The 22,141-nt window shown below is 40.3% G+C and overlaps 1 protein-coding gene across 7 annotated transcripts in view; it reads left to right on the top strand.

Annotated features, from left to right (window-relative positions):
- The window catches only part of ATP8A2 (ATPase phospholipid transporting 8A2), a 344,378-nt gene that overhangs the window by 16,615 nt on the left and 305,622 nt on the right, over window positions 1-22,141 (top strand). For 3 of the 7 annotated variants that reach the window (XM_042792248.1, XM_042792249.1, XM_042792250.1), the window contains one exon: window positions 12,978-13,131. The exons of 2 other annotated variants lie outside the window; for them this stretch is intronic. In XM_042792248.1, coding sequence (XP_042648182.1) covers window positions 13,083-13,131 — 49 coding nt within the window. In that variant the 5' untranslated portion in view covers window positions 12,978-13,082. Of the gene's footprint in view, window positions 1-12,977; window positions 13,132-22,141 lie in introns of those variants that run through there. 2 more of the 7 variants (XR_006165293.1, XM_042792246.1) reach the window with 1 other exon arrangement.

Raw genomic sequence — 22,141 nt, 5'->3', positions numbered from 1 at the left:
CATTTAAAGGCATATCTCTGTATGTAACATGAGCACGTGGCTGCCTAGGCCTGTGCTGATAGCAGATCCTTCATCTAACAGAGGAAGGATGAGGTGAAATTAGGCTTTACTTTTGCAATAGCTGAATCCAAAATGGAAGGTCCTAGTCTCTTCCTGTAAGTGATCATTCACTGTTGTTGTCTGCACTACATGTGACATAGCTGCCAAGCAGAGATAAGTGGTTTGAAGAAATGCTGGGAGGGAAGATTGTGGCTGGCTGCTTAATCAGTACCCATCAGTCAGTCCTTGATGATCAGACAGTTCTTCCCGATTACCAAGACTGATCCAGAAGTAATCTTTCTTCCCCTTCTTGCAAAATAAGGGATTTGAAACACTGGGGTTCAAGGGATGTTGTTTAAACCTTGGTTTCCTATTTTGTAATCAAATATCTCCTTGAAAAGGTGGTCTCAGCCGTTTTGTGTGTCATATTGGCATACTCAGAGTATGACTACATGGTTGTGATATTTAAATGTTTTCCTCAAAATTGGTGTTCTGCTAACGTCATCTCGACCATGGATGGATGGCTTTTGGGATGTTATGTTGTTGTTCTGGACAAATGTGGGGGTAAAAGGTGAGACATCTGGGGCATTTCATAGTGCCGAGGCACTTCATGAGTGCTGAGGGAGCCCCGCTGTTTTTGAAAGCTGGTTCCACTTCACGCAGGACCATTCCCTTACCATGCCATAGCTCAGGTCACCATTCAAGATGTGGCCCTGTCCCAGCTGTCAGTAGCACTAGGAAGGAAACAGGGTTCAAGACATGTCTGGGTTGCTGCTTGCTGGGCCCTTCCCAGTGACAGCAGTCGGCAGTGGTGAGATGACACTGTGTTGGATTTGTACTTCTACAGTAGTATCTGTCACAAAATGCAGAGGGGACCTGCATTGGTTTGGTTGGTATTAGGGCTGCAGTCCACTGTGTTTTGTTAGTGACTGTTGAAATTCACTCCAATACAGTTATCACCCATACCTGACCAGGGCAAGATGTTCATCCTTGTGTCTGCATAATAGATGCTTTGAAGAAACGGTGCTTTTTCAAATGTGTGTTCTCTTTCCTCTGAGCTCTTCCACAATACCCATGCACATGTGTGCAGACATGAGAAGAGTTCCTGAGCTAATCGTTGTTTTCCACGTGCTCTTAAAATGCAATAAAGCATTTGGCTTGTTTTTGTAATCTGCCAATGGAAGTTTAGCAGTGCTACTGATCATGCCTGTTACTTTTAGCTACAGCACCCCGTTAAGAATAGGAGCACTTTTCTCCATGTGTCTCATGGCTGCTGCATAGCCCTGCCTAGTGAGCAGATGGCTGGTCTAAGCTGGCTGTGACAAATCCAATGAATTACCTGCAGCCTGGATCATTAACCAAGTCTGAGCAGTGGGCATTGTGCTGTTAGTATTGCTAGTGGTGTATCTTGCATGCTGTCTTTCATCTTCCCCTCCTGCTGCTTCTTGGTCAGTACTTAAGTCATGAGTGTACTTGATAATGCCCTGCATGCCTAGAGCGGGTGTGCTGTGCAGTTTAATGAATAAGGCTTGCATTTTTCAACCAAGTTTAGTTAGAGTGGATGAGGGGAACTGAAGTTGAATGATGATAGAAGACACACAGTACTGGATTTCCACCTAATGCAAGGCTGGATTTTGTTAGAGCTATTCTAGATCTCCCTTGTGGTAGCTGAAGCCAGCTTTCCCCAAGACTTGGTCAGACTGATTATCTGACCCTGCCAGAACAGAGCTTACAGCCTGTTTGCTAACTGTGGATTCCTTTGATTTTTTTTTTTTTTTTTTTTTTTTAAAAAAACGATTGTTTTTGATATGTAATGAGGATTGCTCATAAGGGAGTACCTATGGATCCACTAATCATTAGAACTTTAATGAGAAGACTCTCAGGGCTGCTTTAAACCTGTCTTGAAAACCTGTAGGGAAAAGACTGTGCTTTGTCTCTGTGCTTGTAACTATAGTACATCATCTTTGAATCCTTAATGTCTTGGCTAGACTTTGGCCAAAGGTTGTGAGTTAGGCCACAGGGCTTTGTTAGGCAAGAATTGGTAAGTGATACAGTTCCTTTTTGGATTAGTGTATGTGTGGCCTCTAGTTTTAAAAGGCATTTTTGTACAGTGTTTCAGCCGGTAAATGAGTTCTTTTCTGGCCTGTTAGCAGATGGCAGTCTCAGGTGTAGGCCAAGTGTTACTGCTACAGGGTGTGAAGGATGCATTTCTTTGCTTTATCCTGTGACTCTAAGAAGACTTCGTTAAATGTTTTTTCCCCTTTACATAAATCCAGTGTTCTTGCCTCTAGAAATAAAAAATGAGCTAGATCAACTCTACAGCATTGTTAATTCTGGGTTAAATAAGTACAAATAAATGCAAGAAGCTGTAGTGTCTTCAGGCTACTTAAACTAGAAGCTACTTAAACTAGAATTATCTTAACATGGTGAATACTTCTGTTGGTGTTTACTCAAGAGGATGGAACAAAAATGCCTGTTCTTTTTATTGATAGTATTACACTGTTTGCAAGTACTTCATCATCTTTACATCAATATTTTAGCTTTCTAAAGTAGAAAGCCTGTTTAATATGGAGGCAACTTCATTGATAATATTGAGACAAAAGCGCTGATAACTGGATTGCTTCTTTAATTTATGTTTTGTGGCACAAGTTAGTAGCAGAGCACAAGCTAGATATCAGGGTATTAGTTCACAAAAAATGAAAATATTTCACTATAATTATTCATTATTATATTCAGCTAGTAGATATATATATGGGCATTGTTCCTGTTCATTTAAAGGCTGGGTTGCTGTGCAATGATTTCTATTTTTAATGGTAGCTGGAGGGGAGATCCGGTTGGGATGAAGATGAGTGAGAAACTGATTGTGCTGCTAGTGAAAACTAAGACTTAATTTGTTCCTGCTGCAAGCTTTTTTCCCCCTCCAGAATGTAAATGAGTATTGCAATAAATGTTTTCTGCTAGCCCTGGATATCTGTATGGAAGTCAGTCATAGAAGACTTCAGATGACAAAGCTGTATTTCTAGTGTACATAGCAGGGGTGGTCTTGCTGTACAAGTATAAAGGCAGCTTTGAGGGTGCAACTGCCTCCTGTGTTTTCTTCTATCATTTGTTGGCAGCACTGTGCATGTGGACATGTTTACAGTAAGAACAGATGTCATCTTGCATCTTCTACGTTTCGATACTGGAAGACTGCTTTGAGGTACTTGTAGAACAGAGGTTCGCTCTGAGATAACTCTTAATGTCTACCTTTGAGTTTTTGCAGCCACTCATATAGGAATGAGTGACTGTTACCCTCTTTCACATTTTCCATGGAGGTAAAATTGATGGTTTGTGCTGTAATTTTGACTGTGGTTGCTTGATAAATATTTTTTTCTGGAAAGGAAAGCACTTTGTAAACATCAAGGGTACTTACTGCAGGTAGTACCAACATAATCTAGGAAGAAATGTGCTTTTATGGAAAGCTTGTTCTCTCTTTCTTTGCATACCAGGTGTCCTTGAAAATGCACTTTTTAACTTGATATCTGCACCTGAGTATGTGTAGATAGGGCAGTATATAGAGCTGTACCATGATAAGCCTCTAAGGATGCATACTTACATAGTGAGTGGTAAGTAAGCAGCACAAATTTGGTGGTAGATGGACAAGACTATTCTTGTTGTTACCTTCAATATTTGCTTAATTTTATGGTGCGCTTCTCTTTAACTGGGAATAGTTGTGAAAAATCCTAGTTCAGCAAGATGCTCTTCTTTGAATGTTGTTGGGGCTTCAGGCCCCAATTGCATCTCTGTTGTGGGACTTGGTGTACTTCTTTGGTATAAACCTTGAGATCAAGGCCTGAAATCAAATTCTTGAGATTAATTCATGTTTCGGTACCATGCTGGATTTCTGACTAGAGGTGTCAGCAGCTTGGAGAACCAAGTTCTTAAAACTAGGAAACTTCTCCAAGCTGCAGTAAATTTTTTCAAGATTGAAACTTGGCTGAAGTGTATACTGGAGGAGCAAAAGCCATTCTTCCCATGTGCTGAGTCGGTCAGGCTGCGTTTCATGCTTTTGGGCTACCTCTGGCTTGTGGGAAGACTGAATATTGCTTTTCAGACTTGGCGTGCTTGGGGACTGTAACAGGAAAGCCAGGACTGCACAATCCAAAGAAAGTCCAAACTCATTCCCACTTCAGGCTGATATGGGACCAATACTGGCATAGGGAGGGTGAGTGTGCAAAGTGTTTTTTTTGGTAGTTGCTCTCAGTTACACTGTGGCAGTGTCTGTTTGTAGAAGGCCCACAGGATTTTTGCTCTCTTAGCAGCAGGACTCAGAACAGCATCAGGTTTTTCCTCCTGGGCTGTGTGTTCTAGGTGTCTGGGTAAATGAACTGAACATTGGTCTTTGGAACAAAATGAGGTTAGGGAAAAGAGATCTTGCTCTGAGAAGTGGAGGCTATTGCATAAAATAATGGAAGCTATATTTTCTTTGACATTACAGCTTGTAGTTATCAGATTGGACTGCTTGGTTTATATAGCAAAGAACCTGAGTTAGTGGCTGAAAGGAAAACTTAATGCAGAAAAGTGGAGTTGAAATAAGGAAGAGGCTGGTATAAGACTACAGCAAGAGAGATGACCTGTGACAAATGAGACAATCCAGGTCATCTTCCAGGTGGAACTTGGCAGTTTTGGGTACAGTCAGAATCTTCACTCTCTGGGGCAAAAGTGGAATGTAAAGAAGGAGGCTTAACTAGTACTCCAAAAATATAGCTGTTTTTATCCACTAAAGAGAAGCTTCTAATACAGGAGCTGGGCTTCCATTGTGCCTGTTTAAAACCTTTTATATTCAGAAGTTGTGATACTATGTTTTGTGACAACTTTGAATACAAAACTAATTTGCAAGCATCTTTTTCCTCTAAAATGAGGCTGCAAAAGTTGCAGGGGAGCAGAAAAGATGGCTTCCAGTTAGATCTGCTGTAAGACTGATCTGAAACAAAGATTGCTAGCAGATGGGACCAACTACCTTAGTGCTAGTTGAGGGATGCCTCACAAAGCAGGAGGTAGCTCAGTCTGGCTGTCTTGTAAGGTTCCCACGTTGCACTGGAAAGAAACATCTGCAGCTTCATTTCTTCTACTCACCTTTTGAGAAGAAAGCAGTGTTTGAAGTAATTTTTGCAGAGGAGGGCAATATAGGAAGGCCTTCTTTAGAAGGATACTAGATTGTGATGCATCTCACATTTACTGATTTCAATATATATATATATATATATATATATATATATATATATAAATAATAGGTATGTAACAATCAGTCCTCTGTAGATCTTGTGGCAATAGGGGCTTTGGTGTGTCAAAATTTAGTTATACTTACTTTTTCTATTAAAATTCCATAAACATAAATTGACTCATCACTAAAGACCTTAATCTTACTCAAATAACATTATAACACAGAATAAGAGGCTGGAAATTGAGTATTTTTTTTCTTGTTTGCATGCATGTGCTTACTATTTCCTGACTCTGAGGCACGCTATCATCAGCTTGGAGATAATCTGATAAAAAGTAACTGGAAACTGAAAATTCTCTTACTAAATTATTAGAGGTTACATTATGGTCTCCCTAGCTGCTGAGCTGCTCAGAGAATTAATTCCCTTCCCAGTCTGTGGTAGAGAACATGAATCTTTGATTATACAAGCTAGGGAAATATATTTAAAAGAGAACCTACAGCTACTGCTTCATTATTAAAAAATGCCTGTTAGAAGAACTGTCTTCCTGTCCCTGCAGGCAGTTCTATGCACATCTGTCAAGGTTTGCTATCATGAAAACATAAACCCGGTGCTTGGTGCAAGTGTTATCTTGGGATGCTTTTGAACAGGTGCTTAATATGAATCTTGAAGGGATGAATCCTAGAGGAAAGCAGAGAGCAGGCTTCTGAACTTGAACAACAAAGAAACAGAAATTAGTTATACCTGAGATTTTGTCTGGAAAATATTCTCAAATGCAAGTGGCTGTGGCAGTTACTAACCTGCTTGTTACCTGCATTTGAAAAGTTGATTTCACAATGAGGAAAACTGAGCTTGAACTAGTAGGGTTTGATATACCAGTAAAATGACCTCAAACCACTTAAATCTACAGTATGACAAACTGGTGATCCAAGAGCTGTGTTTTCAATGTTCAACCCCTATTCTCTGAACAGCAGCCTCAGGGAGAAGAGATTAAATCTTTTCATTAGATGCTACCCCCAGTAATCTTGTTTGTTTTGAGTCAACATGCTAAAGCTTTTTAACCTTTTAGAATGAAATAGCAGGTAAGCTTATACTGGGTGGGATGGTGAGGTCTAATGGATGGAAAAAGTGTCAGTTCATCCCAGCAAAACTCCCATGAGCTTCAGTGATACTCAAACACAGGCTAATTTAGTGTTTAAACAAAACGCCATATTTCTGTTGTAAGGTACTAAGAATTCAAATTGTTATATAACAAATACAATTTATGTCTAAATATAGGTGCAAAGGACTACATTCAAGGCTTTAGAAATCATTAGCTGCTACAAGACTTGAATAATTGCTAATCGGTGTGGTCCGTGGCCAGGACACACGAAGTTACCAGAGCAGGAACAGATGCGCTTAAGTCAGTTATACTTGGTTTCTGGCTTGTAGACCTTGTCATTGGCTTGCCAGAAACCTGGCCTATATATTTACTTGCTTTCCTCATCTAAGTAGAATGAAGATACTTGCTTTGTTGCTAATTATTCATTTGGTGGAACTCCTAAGTTCTTTTACAACGTGCAGCATTGTGAGCTATGCTTGTGGCTGTGGGCACTGCACTGGCTTCCAGTGCTGTGCCACATTTCTCTTTGCCTGTTCCACTGACTGTGTGAAGGAAAAGTGCCTGGCTGTCACCAACGGGTAGATATACATTTAAGCAGTGACTTTGTGTGGAATGAAGGTCTTACAGGTGTTCAGCACACAGTGAGGTAATCATGTGTTTGAGGGTGTAGGCACAGGAGTGGCTTAAAGTCTGAACTTGAGTAGTCTTAAGCAGTTTAAATTTCTCTCTACAGTGTCCTCTTCCTTGAGGAGCACAAATCTCTTGCTGCCTACAGAAGGAAAAGCTCTTTTTACTAGGACTCCGAACAGTGAATGTGGTATTGAACTGTGTCAAAAATATATTTCTGTCTTCCAGAAGTATTTGCATTTCACAACTAAAAAGGGAACCATGAAGATGCGGTAGAAGACTTTTAAAAAAAAAACTTGACATCCTGATGCTAAGTCTGGGTCTTCAGATCTGTTTCTGCAGCCATTGGTCCCTTGGATATGCTCACCACTTCTAGTCCTGGAGTATGTTAGCTTGATTAGTTACTAAGAAAAATTTTAACTTAATTGTAGTGTCACATCCCACTCAGATGAGGAAGCAAGCAATTAAGACAGATGCATCTCTGATGAACTTGGACGGGACCAATGCAGGACCCCAATGTGTGATCTCTATTTCTCTTATCTCCTTTTCCCCCGTTTCCTTTCTTACCATTAAGTAATGCAAGGCATACTATATCACTTGCCATAATTAATACACTTAGCCCATTATCATGTACCCAGTTAGTACATTGTGGGGAATTAGTAAATGTTTGTGCATGGATTTTGAGACTTGTCTCACTGTTGTCAACTCTGGGGATTTACAAATCTAAGTCACTTGTCCTTGTCTGAGTGGGATGTGACACACAGTGAAACTAACTGTATTATATTGAGAGGAGACTACTAAAGAGAGAATATTTGGTGGTCGAACAATATGCTCTGAAAGAGGCTTACACAAAACTAACTCAAAACAGTTCCGTTCTGCTGTGGCTCGTACCCTTGCTAGGTGTGTAGGGACCTGTCAGAATTTAAGAGATTAAGACCTAAAGCCTTATCTTGAAACTGAAGATTTTCCATGGTGCTCCACTCAATCAGTTATCGATTTTTTTGTTCCTGAGCAGTGTGAATGCTGGGGAAGGGCCAGGGCAGGGGTATCCTCTCTAGATGAGCTCCTAGTCAGGGGTCCCTGACAAACAGCCTCGCTTTTGCTCGTGTGTGCTTTGACCAGGAGTAGTAGTAATCCAGGCCCTTATTTCACTGTTGGGCCAGTATGTTTAGATACCTTCATAACATGCAATGCCCTTGAAGATTCCTTTCAGAGCGCAGTAAGACACTGAACTGTAATACCCTTCAACAGAAACTTAAATTATGGAGGTGTAAAAAATTATTTTCAAGTTTTTAAATAAGTTGGTGTTAACTCTGCCTATATATATATTTGCAGTTGTACTGCAGTTTCGCTTTGCACTTTAATATATTTTTTCCTTCTTTGGAGACTTGGAACTGTAAGAGCAAAGTAAATGTAGGTTTGAAAATCCAGAATGTATGGAAGACTGGCAGAAATCGCATGTTTAACTTCCAGTTATTTTATAAGGACAGCTGCAAAGCTTTGAAAAATCATTGTTTAGTATTGTTGAAAAGTCAGATCACCGCTAGTTTACACTTTGCATAATGGGAGGGTACATTAGAAATGTATCGTAGCTGTGCAGTGACACTGGAGGGTGAGAGCACTGCCTGCTCTGATGTTTTTGGAGTCAGCTGTTAGCACAGCTCGGTAAGTGCAACAGGAGTGAAAGTCTGGATGCAGAACAAATGGCAGCGGTACTGTTAGGTGTGGTGGTGTCTGCTCTAGCAGGTTTGGTCCACGAGGGCTAAAAAGGAGCTGATGCAGGCTCTTGAGGAGTGTGGGTTACCTTAATGAGGAGAATCTGGGAGATGGAGAACGGGGAGGGGGAGAGGCTTGTCTTCTGCTTGATTAGGAATTACCTTTTAAAGGTTTGTCTGTCCTGGTTGTAAGGAACTGAAGGAATAGATGCTTCAAACATTCACCACGCGGAAAGCCTCAAGGCTGAGCTGGGGCCTTTGTGATCAGCCGAAGGAATGCTGCCCAGATCTATAATCTAATGGTAAAGACGTATTTAAAAAAAGTGTATCACAAAGTGGGATGGAATAAATATGAAAGGATATGGCTGGGTTTGTAGGGAACAAGCGAAGGATTAAGACTTGCATGAATTTTTCAGGCTGGCTTCCTGGGCACCCAGAATGTTCAGAAATGAGTTGTTAAATGCTGTTGGTAAAACTGAAATCTGTTACCTAAAGGCCTATTCAGAAATAAAATACTTAATGGTACCTGACTCAAATAATAGCTCAGTTTTATGAATGGTAAGTCCTGGTGGTACTCTGTGACATACTGATCCCAGGCAGGAGTGCTGGAAATGAGTGGGAAGGGCCTGATCCCTGTTACATGAAGTTCTCCTGTGCTGCCAAAGTACTGCACAGCTCCAACTCGTACCTTAGCTAGCTGTGCTTAATCCCCTGACTGCAAAAAAGGAAACCTCTGGTGGTGGCTGGGTGTGCTAAGACAGAATGAACGTTTCTAGATTAGATGGTTAGAGATTTCCTTGTGATATGCTTATGTTGGTGACTAAAATATTTGCTGTTTGCTCATAATTCCTGAGTCAATTATTTAGCTGTGCATTCCAGGCTTATCCTACCATGTAGTTCTAATTATCAGGATAAGCAAATGATGAAAATCACAAGGTGGCTTCAGGAGCAAATGTAAGTGTATATACAATACTACAGCTGATCTGGTGTTTAGTAATTCTCTATGGAATAAGCTTGTTCAAGCATGAGTGGTTTCCCTGGGGAAGGAATGGGATGAAGAATTACCTGTCTTTCTGTTCTGTTTGTAGGTTTGTGTTTTTAATCAAGTCTTTCTGGTCTTTTCATATGCACACTAAGTGGGATACTTGGTGAACACGAAACTGGCAAAAAACTGTTAGAGAAGTGTAGACAAAAAAAGTCAAACTTATTTTCAAGTCTGCTATGATACTAGAATAAATGTTGGAATCAAAATGACTGATACTTTAGATGGTCTCACTAAACTTGATATGAAAACATTTATTACGTCAGGGCTGAACTTTATCTTCAGCATTAAAGCAAATTCAAAGCACTTGCAGCTTTCATACTTCTGATCAGCCTTATGTTGAGCCTCCAGCTCACTTTCAAGGTAGCATGTGAGGACATGAAGCTGCACTGCAGAACAGTCAAGCTGTGATTGCAGGCAATCCTGAAAATGTGACACATTTACTATAAAGGGTCAAGGGTGAGAAGATTAATTTTTTAAAAGAACAAAAACAAGCTGCAAACCCCAGGACTCTGAACATCAAGATGCCTAAAAAAAGGTTTTGTAATGTTTTGGTGCCTGACTCACTTTTATTTTTTTTGTCAATGCTTGCAGCTGGCAATACAGAGTTGCTGATACTCAGCATTATGTATAGAAGGATTTCCAATAATAAAAAGCAGTACTGACATAAAGTAGTACACAGTTGATGGTAAATATGCCAACAGTACTGGCCTAAAATGCCTCCTCCTGGTTCTTGAGTATACTGTGAACATGGCTTATGTATGTTCTACTTGCTTGAGAAATGCTTAGAGGGATGTGCACAAGCTATTGAAGGATGTATGAAGCTGTAGGGACAGACAAGTTTGGAGAGAATTTGAACTGGATCACTTTGAGAAGTACCATGCAATTTGTGTGGAGGAACATGGTTTTTATCTTGTACAATTTGGGAATAGTCACAAAAATACTGGAGGGTAATGCTAAGTACCTGTTGTGAGGTACTCCTAGTGATTTTTACAGATAATGTGTAACAAGTTCACAATTGGCTTCAGGACAATAAAACAAAACCAGACTATGTGGAAAATGTCAGGATAGCCTAGTTAGTCTCCCTACCCCCTCCACTGAGCGTATTTGTCATGTTTATTACATCTGTCAAGGAAAAAAAAGCTATCTTGAAAAAGTTATAGTATCAGTGCAGTGTAGGTGTTTAGATGAGGCTTTTAGTCTTTGAAAAGAAATAACAAAGTTGTGATCTGACTGTATCCTAGTGTAATCCCTTACTTTGATCATATACTCTATATATCATATACTCTATAGCAGATGTCTGTCCCAAATACTTAGTTCAGGCTTACTGAACAAAAAGGTGGACTTGGTCTAATGTGTGTGAGTATAAGCTACCGAATTTGGAAAGATCTGAGGGTGGCATTGTCAGGGAGCATGCAATACAAATACTTCCATAAGAAGTACTGTGGGTAACTTGTGTTGTGCTTTCATCCACAGTGAAGTTAGATGTTACCAAGACCACACATTTCAGCAGTAGTGGTGGAGCCTTTGAAAGAAGGGTGGATTCAGGGGCGACCGTGATGACTGTCATGAGGTGTTAGAGAATAAGCGGAGCCCAGGACAGAAAACAATCAACACTTTGCCAGGCTGATTCTGGGCCTGGCCAGTCCGGTGCTACTCACCTCTGGGTGTGATAACGGTGCTGCTGCTGTCAGATCTCCCCATCCTGGAGAAGGTGTGATAAGCAGTTCTGATTCAAGACAGGTCATTCATATGCCATATAATAGGGAGCTGCTAATCTGGGCTAGCCTAGTCAAGCGATGAGCTTTTACACTTCTTAGTAAGAATGAGAGTACAGCTATATGCAGAGGACAGACAGATACAACACTGTCTGCTCTTGGATTCATTTGTGAAGGGAATAGATAATGTTCTCAAACATCGTTCTCGGATGTTTTCCTCATGCATTATGCAACGTATTTCCTTAATGAAAGCTGGATAAGAGCAACTAAAATTTTGAGTTACCTTCCTCTCCTGAGGAAAAAGCACTTATTTGTATCTAGCAGTGTCTTCATGGTTTCCTGTCATTGTCTTTCTCATAAATAAGTGATATCCTTTATGTGATTATCTCTTGCCAACCTTAGTTGTGCCAATTGCCAGGTGATGTTCTGACTTTCGGCTCCACCTAGCTTCCCCTTGGTGGTAAGAGATGGGATTGATACGCTCCTCACATGTGGAGTCTGGCTTTGCACAGGTGTAAACAGAACTGAACTCTGTAGTTGATGGTGTAACGTTAGTGTGCTGTTAGCTTCAGAAAGACAGAGCTGACCAAGCTGCAGTTGGTGGTTAAGTCAGTGGTGGTTCTTGCCTTCTTTCCCTGCTAATGTGGTCTGGCTTTCTCAGAGCACACAGCTCTCTTAGCATAACTGTACTGACTCGCTAAAAATAGCGGATGTATCACCGAAGTGGGCCTAACAGCTTCTGGGAGGAAATGTTCTGCAGATCCAATACTTCATTGGGATGGTAACTTCAGATAGAGTCCAAAAAGCCAAATCCTTGCTTTCTCCTGTGGCTGTTTTCTGAGGCTTTAAGCATGCTGCTGATGTTTCTTTCTCTATTCCCCATACAACAAGCGAGCGGTCTGGAGCAGGGGCAATGGGAAGGAAGGGAGACAGACTGCCAGGGAGGAAGGACCCTGAAAAGCTGCTGTAAGGGCCACATATGTAGATATGCCTCTAGAGAGGCTCATACTGATGGGGTTAATACAGGTGAAAAGAAAATGAAAAATCTTTCTTAAAGGAGAGGGATTTTTATTAGTTGGAGTGTTAGCTGAATTAATTTTTAACCTTTTCATTTGAGAGCCAAAATACTTTGCCATTAAACCTGTTCAGAGACAAGGAAAAGGGAGTTTAGAAAATCATCCTCTATATCTGCAAAGATGAATGGATCTCATGACCTATAACATCACACAAACCATCTCCAGCATGAGCAGAACTTGAGTTCTACTGTATATTTCTCTTAGGATTTCACTTGAGAAACTGTGCTTTGAAACCTGGTGGGGGGGGGGTCAGAGTCCAGGAACTGGGCAGGTCGTTGTTTCAGGTGCTGAAATAGAGGATGATGCTGAATTACCCTTTTCTGTGGAAATGTATTAGAATGTTTCAGCAAATGCCACAGTTGTCTCCTTGTGCGTTGGGTATACGCAGGCACCTACTGGACACTTTCCTGCTGTGAATCCAGTGCGGAGCAGTTGGAAAGTGCAAACATATATTTCACAGATTACCATGGAGATCACTTTAATCAGCTTTGAGACCTGCTAATGCTGTAGAGATCTTTGAAGGACTGCTGCTGTTTTCGTCTTCGTGCAGCCAGTGCAAGAAGGAATGAACATGATGTCTCTGTGGCGTCGCTGGAAGAGATGCTTCTCTCTAGGTAACTGTACAATGGGCAGCTGCTTTTGTTGTGCATAACAGTGAACTGTGGGTGGATAGAATTAAGAACAGCAGCGTTGGGAATGCTTTGGAGCAAAAGGTCAGTATGTATTCAGTAAATTTTTCTAATCTGGTGTTGGCTAGAAGCCAGTGTTACAGGCCTCTGGGCTTTTAGTAGAATAATACAGATAGCTTTACATCTTGAGCATATAAATGGGAAAACATTTCTTCTTGTTTAAATTGTTCTCACAGAAATCAAGATCAGCTGTACTTGCAGCTGATATACTTAAAGCTGTTAGTAAATTGTTATAGGAACAGATGCATTACAAAACAAAAAAAAGCACTTGTGTGCCAGAATGCTAATAGAATTACAATGTGCCAAAGATATTTTTAGCTTCAACCAATATTAATACAGGGAAACAAGCCTTAAAGGTGGGAGGAGAGAAGGCTGCAACTTCTGTCTTCTGAGGGCTAGATGTGACTGTCAGTTGTGCTAAGGAGACTTCTGATGGCTGTTTTTGAAATATTCCACTAGTTACCCAACAGATCAACTGTGCTTGATAGTTACACACGTGGCCCACAAATAGGATTACTTGTCATGGTCATCTAAGGTGTATCTGACAGAAGTTGTAGAATTCTAGTATCTTCCTTGAGCAGTGGGATTATTCAGAGATGCTTATTCTTGTTTTAAGTATAAATATCCAGTTTATCTGTAACTTCTGCTATGTCATGTTCAATTTTTTAAAACTGCTGTAACAATCAAATCTCAAACTCCAGGAACTGCAAATGATACTGGAAGAAGGGAATAGAATTGTTATTGTGTGTTGCCAAATGCAGTGGCTTCAGTGTTAAATGAAGCTTTTTCCTTTGTACAGGAATATTTATTGAGCCGAAAATTCAGAATGAACTTGATAGTAAAGTTGTCTTCATCTCAGAGGCAGCAAGTGCATGCGGAATGGACACAGTATGTGTTTCCATGTGCTTGCATGGCGGGATCTGCATTTACACCGATGCCTTGTATAAAAAAATGCTTCTAAGTTATGTTAAATAAGGAGCTCTAAATCCAGGGTCCACCAATCTGTCTCAAATGTCAAAGATTTGTTCAGTGCTTTCTAATGGGTGCAAATGCGTTTTGAGCCTGACTGACAGTTGGTAGGCCATGCTAATACAGGAGTTTAAAAAAACAAAAACAAAAACCAACCCCTGAAAAGAACAGCAAAGTGTTCGTGTGTGACATCACCAATAGGTGAGCAGAAACATAGTTCACCTCCATTGTTACCTCCTTCAAAGCTGCCTTGCTGCTGCTTATGGGGCTTGTTCAAGTTGTGTGCTGTTAGTTGGAAAAAAAAAAAATGGTGACAAATTTCATGTAGGATACCTCTGTGCTTTCATAGTATTTGCTAAGTTGTTGGAAACCTGGAGCATGTGGAACTTGTAGGTAGTTTTCAGAGTTGAATCTGAGTTTGAGAAATGCCAGTTATTTGAACCAGCTCTTACAAAACCTACTGCACACAAAGCATTTGGATTTAGATTTGAGGGATTTCAGAGGCAGTTTGGGAGGCTCCTCTGGTTTACTGGAGCTGCAGTACTTCTTGCCTATTTAAAATGCTGCTGTTGAACAGTAGCTGCCGAAGCTGAGTTGTGTCAGACTATTAGACCTAATTTATCTGCTGCCTGAAATTTATTTGTTCAGGCCCCAGGTGTATCACTGCTTTTCATAAATCGGATAAAACATTGTATACCAGGAAAAACTGCTTGAAGTCCAGGTTATGGTGACAAGCTGCTGGCAAATACATAAGGGAATTTGGAGAACAGCTAAGGAAAGAATGGAATTGGAGTGAAGCTTCTAGAGATGCCGTTTTTGTCCAATGCAGTATGGGAACTTAAACAGCAAGCCACTTGATTTAACTGGTGTCAATTACTGAGGCCCCAATGTTTCAGTAGATTTTGGAAGCTGAGGCAGGGGGAGAAGGGACTAACTTCTTACCAGTGATACAGGTTCAGCCTTGGAATTTAGCTGACAGTTGTGGCTACGAAGCATGAGGCAGAATAAGAATAGATTATGTTTGTCTCATGCAGCTTTGTTAGCTCAGTGTTATCAGCTGAAGTTGGCTGCTTTTGACATTAAGTGAGCAGGGCCAAAATAACTTGGGAGATGAAGAGCTATTTTAGGCAAAGTGCTATTCCTCTTGTGGTCTCACCAAGGCTGCATATGAAGATTGTTAGAGGGAACAGAAACATCAGGCCTTGATTTTGCCATTCAAAGAAGAAAAAAGAAATGCACCAAGGAGAACCATAACTCAGACCACAGGCAACCTTAACCACCTCTGTTCTTCCATACCTGATTATTCTGACAACTCATTTTTGTTCTGAATAATATGGATGTCTGCTATTCATACAGAGAAAAGTAATTTTTTTTTGGTGGACCTGCTTCTTATTCCTTGCCTCAATAAGAGTTCTGTCTCTTGAAATACACTATATTTGTGCATGATCATGTATCTGAATCTTCTTCTTCATGTATCACTTGTGCTGAACTGTATGCTTCTGCAGTAGCGTAGTCCTTGCTGCTTTTTAGTTCTCTGAAGTCTGTAGTGTTCTGCTAGTAATCTGTTCTGCTTGTTAGTGACAACATTTAGCTGCCTCATCCAAATGAATTTGGGCATATGTATCAAAATCCAGGCTCCAGCTGTCTCTTCTTGCAGCATGTAATTCCATTCACAATCTGATCAAGGCTGCTCTTCAAAACAAGCTGTGTTTTGTGCCTTGAACTTGGAGTTAAGAACTTTCTAGTTTGTAAATTAAGATTTTTCAGAAAGACCTTTTTCAGTGTTGTCAAATTTAGCTTCAGTCAGGGAAACACAAGGAATTGACTTCAAGGCTTATACGGTTCCTGTTTGGGCTTACATTAATAGGGCCAAGCAAATGGAGTTCTTGTTCTCATTCATGTATCTCAACAGTTGCTTTTGTATCATCTAAGGCTACAAGTCTTTCACAAATGTATGCAGTTCTAGTCACCTATTGTGAGAGGAACTGATGCTGTGTGTCTTAACATGATCGATCAATCATCTATTCATTACTGATCCACAGTATGATATGAGTATCTCTGATCCACAGTATATGATATGAGTATCTCTGCATCTATCATAACACTGCTATTCTTCTGTAGCTCCATCTCACTGGCAAATCAGTCCTTATTGGACTGACCAGTATATCCACCAAGCTTTTCTTTTGGCTTAGCTGAACTCCCAATTTCTAAAAGCATTCTTTGCACTGATCCTTGCAGTGCACTATTAAGTCTTTGTACTGTAGGATTTTTAACCTTTTCATGTTCCTGAAGGCTGGATTCATGCATCATGACGGTTGTAAGCTGCATGTAGCTCTCCAGTCTTTGAAGTAAGCAAGCCCAAACTAGTGGCCATTTCCCTGTCTTGAGGTTTTGACTGATTCAATGAAGCGATCCCCAAAATTGGTCTCAGAGTAGGTTGATAAGCGACCTCTTTCCAGCATGACGCCTTCTCTGAGAAGCTTGCTAGAAGCTCCTCCTCATGGCAGCTTCTCTTGCAGAACAATTCACTGTCTATTCTTACAGACAACTACTCTTGAGTTTTAAGCAATTTCTGAAATCCATGAGCATTATCATATTGGCTAACTGTCCTGTTCAACCATACCTTTCTTAGTCTTGTTAATTCTGATAATCTGCACGCATTGCATAGCAATGACAAGGAGGGAAGTTACAGGCCTGTGTCTGTTTAGTTTCATTTGCAATGTCTGGGTTAGCTTGATTGATAACAGCTTTCTCATTGCATCTTGGAATTCCAGAAAATAAGGTTCCTTTGCTCAGTCCTCTCTTGTCATGCTTCTGAAGGTTTATTTACTCTTAATATCCTTTGGGGGCTACTGTTTTCATCTAAGTCCCACTGTCCTGAATTGGTATGTATCTAGCACAGAACAAAATTCTTACCTTCTAATCTGTTTTCTGCTGTGCATAAAATAGCTTTTCTTTCTTGCTGTACATCTCTAAAACATCTGCTACAGAGGTATGGATGTCATCTTGCATTCTGACTTGAATAGAGGAGTTATCAGAGAGCTTTAAGTCCCACAGTCCTGAATTGGACTTGTAGTAGGACTGTTAAATAGCAATCTCAAGTTGCTTGACCTGAACATAAGGTTTTTCCATTATAGCTTTTGCTGTTGACAGACATACATTCAGGTTAACCTGAGAATGAGATCTTGCAGAACTACTCTAATTTGATGTTGCTTTGCTCCCTCAATATCCTGGTAGTTCTGTTAAAACATGCAACTACTTAAATAAAACACAACAGTTAGAGGCTTTGGGAGAATGTACCTACTAGGTATAGTGTCAGAACAGAGTTCACTTCCAACTTTTCTGGTTTATATTGTCTCTAGCCCATAAGAAGTAAGTACCTTCCATGGGACTACATATAAATGCTGATTGTGTGTCTTATTGCACAAGCTGGTAACCGGAGCATCTTGATCTGACCAAGTAGTCACCCAATTACTGAAATGCTAATAAAGACATCTAATGTTACTAATTTGTTGTCAGCTTTGTTAGTGTTGCATGGTGCCAAGCATATTTCATCCTGTTAGCATAAAAAGCCTGTTGTGGCGTTCCTGATATCTGGAATGATGGGAGATAGCTCTCGCTTCCACTGTCACTAGCATTGCCTGATGATACTCTGAAGGAGATTACAATACATGAGAGAATACATGTATGCATATGTTGTAGTTAGCAACCATCTTCTGTCACTAGAATTTGGCATGGTCTCCTTGTTATCCTAGGCTGAAGCACCAAATGTTAGTATTCCAGTCTAAAAAGACTTTAGCTGCTTATGCGTAGCCCCAATGTTAGCAGAAGTGACACCATTCCCTTTTTAGGTAACTTGGCCCTCTTATCTGATTAGATGCCACTAGAGCAGAAAAAAAAAAAAAGTTCAGTGCTGGAGAAGTCTTAGGCTAAAGTATACCTACTTTACTCTCTGCTCCTTTTTCCTACTCACTGCTTGCATTCCTGTGGAAATCTTGAACTTGTTGCTATAATGTGCGAAATGTTGGTTTTAGTAAAGGACCTGTTCAGAAGTTCTCATTGCTCTCAAACCCCACGGAACTCCCTTGGGAAAGCTGAGGAAACGTATCCTCTTCCCCTCTGTTTTATAACTGCCTTTTAAAATTCACGAGATTGTTCATGTTTCCATGATGAATGTTAATTGAATACCAGACTCCTTAACTGTATCTGCTGAAAGCTTTAAGTTCCTGAAAGATGCATGTTATTAACATCCATGGTGCTGTTTTCAGAACTTGAAAACAGCTTGAAGTAAAACAGATCTAAAAAAACCACACCTACTAAATATATATTACTTAGCAACTTTTTTTTTTTTTTTAATAATAGCTTCTTTTTTTGACACTACTTGCTTTACACTTAAGATATAGGGTAAATGGCACAGTATTCCAATCCAGATGACAGTTTATTTTTCCTTTAGCAAATGAAAGAGCCATTATCTCCAATAACTTCAAGCAGAGCAGCTCTTGCAAATTCTTAAGGGAAGTGAGACGTGTTTTGCAACTGCAGCACTAACTTCAAGGCTGTTGCTATTATGAACCCTGGTACTTGCATGCATATGATCTGCAAAGTAAGATGTCATTAGGACATACAGCTACAAAGAAGGTAGCATGTTTAAAATTACTCTTGATGTTAGCAGAGCTAGAAAATACATGTTCCACTGTGTATTATTCTAGAACTTCATTTCTTTAGGCTTGAGTATGTCACAACACTTGCCTACAACCTTACACTGTTGAACACTGTAGAAGTTTTCTAAATTCTAAAAAGTAAAACCTTAATGCTGTTCATGAAGTGTTTTCACACGAACCGGTTGTAACTCAAGGTTTAAGATATCCCAGTCTTGGTGGGAACAAACTGCTCCTGGAGGAGCTGGTAGCTGAGTTCATGCTCTGCATCTCCTCTTGTGAGAGCATGCTGTGCTCTGCCTGTTTGGACTCTTGACTCTATATACGTTCAGGTTAACTTTCATGTGCATTTCTGTTGAACGGTGAAGGCAACTAATGAAACAGTGCAGGAAAGAATGTATTTCAGGTAAAAATGTTTCAGTTGGCCAAGCTTCAAAGTCAGTGTTTATATAAACTTGTTGACAGTTCTCAACTGCAGAATTTCTCATTTGGCGTCATCTTGGCTACTTGGTTTGTGAAGGTAATCCTGTGAAAAGGATGTTAACCTGGGAGTGTGATGATGAATCACTGAATGTGAGTTGGCTCCTCAAGATCTCTGTATCTCAGTGCAGGCAAAAGCCCAGACTTGTCTGCTGCCTCTAAATATGGGTCTTAACTTCTCAAATGTTCAGTTTGCTAACTCCTCCTTTGAGGCTAAGCCTATAACAATAACACCATGTGTTCTGTAAATGACAAAATTCAGAAGCTTTTGTGAGGCGCTTTTTTCTTCTCCACTCTGAGGAAAGCTGCCTTTCAAAAGTCCCTTGATTAAGAGTGACACTTAGTATAGTTGGGAGGAAACAAGGAACTCTGTATGGCTACTTTAAACTTTGACTTGTGGCTGTTGAAGCTTAGTATCAGAGTAGCTGAGGTTAGAAAGGACTTCTGGAGATGGTAGCCCAGCTCTGCTCAAGAGGGGTCAGCTGCTTTAGTGCAGTGTCCTTTCTTCTGTTAGGTCCTAGTCCTGCAAACAGTATGCAAAGTTGGTAAGATGGTTCTTGGCTGTGACCCTTAGTATTGCATTAGGTTCTGAACTTGATATGATGAAGCCTGTCTGGTGAACTTGTCCATGACAAACCCTGCTGTTTCTCATAGTTTGTTTCTGTCTGTCTTGGTGAGGTGCTTAATTGCTCAGTTATCACTTGTTCTTAGAAGTGGAACACATGTTAGAGCAATCGAGCACCTCACCAAGACAGAAGTAGTAACTAGCAGGCTAATCTGCTTAAGAGAAAAGTGATACAATTTCAGTGAGAGTTCTCTTGGGATGCTTGCCAACTGTCAGAAGTCACAAGTGACTGACTCATCTTTAAAAACACTACATAATTCTCAACGCTTTATTTACTTAATCTTAGAGAAGCTATGATTATTACTGAGCAGACGTTAAGGAGACAGATACACATGGAGAATGTCATCTTTGCAGGGCCAGTGAAGTAAGTATTATAATTCGTTGCTTTGCAAGTGATAACAAATGCACATGTGAATTTGTCAGTGTATCAAGCCTGGTTTCTCTTAACGATGAGAGAAAGCTGTAAAATCTCTTGATATATTTTTGTCAAACCTTAATCCCATCTTTTTTTAGAAAATAAACCTGTTAAATAGTGTGAAGTAAGAGCCTTGAAAAAACTAATGGGCTTTATGAAAGGGAATTTATAGCTCAAGTCTGACTCATGCAACTTGTAAAGCACAGTGGGAGAAACACAATTAGATTCCTGCAGTAAGTGTCTCATGCCTCAGAGTTGAAGCCAGATGTATTGGACACTGTTTAAATTCCACAAGGATGTAAGCTCCATCAAAACAGGTGGTAATCGTAGTGTTTTATTCTAATAATTCATGCTGCTCTACTAGCTCTTTATACTTTCACGGTCTACTTACGGATAGACTGGCTTGCATCTATTCCGTGAGGTTTTCTAATGTCAGGATCTTGTTTACTTCTTGATGTTTTTTGCTCTACTCAAGTTGATTGAGACTTTTCACTGTTTCTTTCCTGAAGATGAGTGGGAATAATTACCTAATGACATGTTTTGAATCTTACTGACAATTTTTGGCCAGTATAAAAATTATGTTTTCCTTTCTCCCTGAAGTACAAGTTACCAAACTGAGAACAGAGCAGGTGGTGACACTAGTGATAGATTTTCATTATTTTTCTTGAGGAGGGGAATACGGGGAAGAGGACTAGGAAGACCAACAGCAGAGCTCAGGAAATACAACTTAAGCCAAATGACATATTCAACTGAAGAGAGCTACACTACCAGCACACCAAAACCATGCTAGGTTATTCTGGTAGAATCAGCTTCCTCATACCAAATTGTGTTGACTTCTAACTACATTGATCTTAAGTCTGTATCATCTCACACTTACATCCTGTATATAGACGAATGCAAACTCATTCTAAAGTGTGATATTTAGAAGATCCAAACTCTGGTGTATCTAAACATACTAAATGAACAGGCTATGAGGCATAGTGGTTTACTGTTAATATGCTATTTGAAGCGTGAATAATTTTATCCTACATAAATCACATAGTGTTGTAAGTCCTTGGGCAAGTAACAGAGAAGATCCAGTTCTTGCGGGAGAGAGACCTTCCCAGAGTGAGGAGTTGGTGTGCCCTAAAGTGAAGTCAATGAGTCAGAGTCATTTGGATACAGGGAAGAAATCATGGAGTAAGAGCTGCTCAGACTTAAAGTTCCACCACTGGTGGAGGTGGCTGAATCTGCGCTGTATTTATCCATAGCCTTTCTGAAACAAGGAGCAGAGGTCAAATGCCTTTCATGTGGATGAAGTGATGGTCAGCATATGATCAGGACTTCTTGAGGGGGATTCTCAGGGCTCTTCAAGCTTTCTGAATACATGAAAGGAGAGCATCTACAGCCAGTAGCATAGGTCAGTGTCTGCAGGCTTCTGTGTGTGATCTGCTTAGTAATGGGAGGGAGGTGGAAGGCATTCCTGATGGGCAGGATTACTGGATAATCTTCCAAAATGAGGCTTATTTAATGAAGTTGAAGCAGCTGACTTGAGCCACTTCCAAAAATGAAAACCACCTTAGTACAGCTGTTTCTACACTCACAAGCTTGATTTGGAAATATTTCAGTGCATCTGAGTAAGGCAAATGCTATTGTCCTTGGGGCACCTATGATGGATAGAGCGGCCAAGAATGTAGTTCAGTAAGTAAACCTAAGTATCTCTGAACTTTATGAGCTGGATTGTCTTAAAGTTGTGGAGCAACTTCATGATACTTGGCCGTGAAGAGAACTAGACAGCAGAAGGATTTC

Source organism: Tyto alba, unplaced genomic scaffold (assembly GCF_018691265.1).
Source record: "Tyto alba isolate M040663 unplaced genomic scaffold, T.alba_DEE_v4.0 Super-Scaffold_2, whole genome shotgun sequence".
Taxonomy (NCBI): Eukaryota; Metazoa; Chordata; class Aves; order Strigiformes; family Tytonidae; genus Tyto; species Tyto alba.
This window is presented reverse-complemented; position numbering and strand designations above follow the sequence as displayed.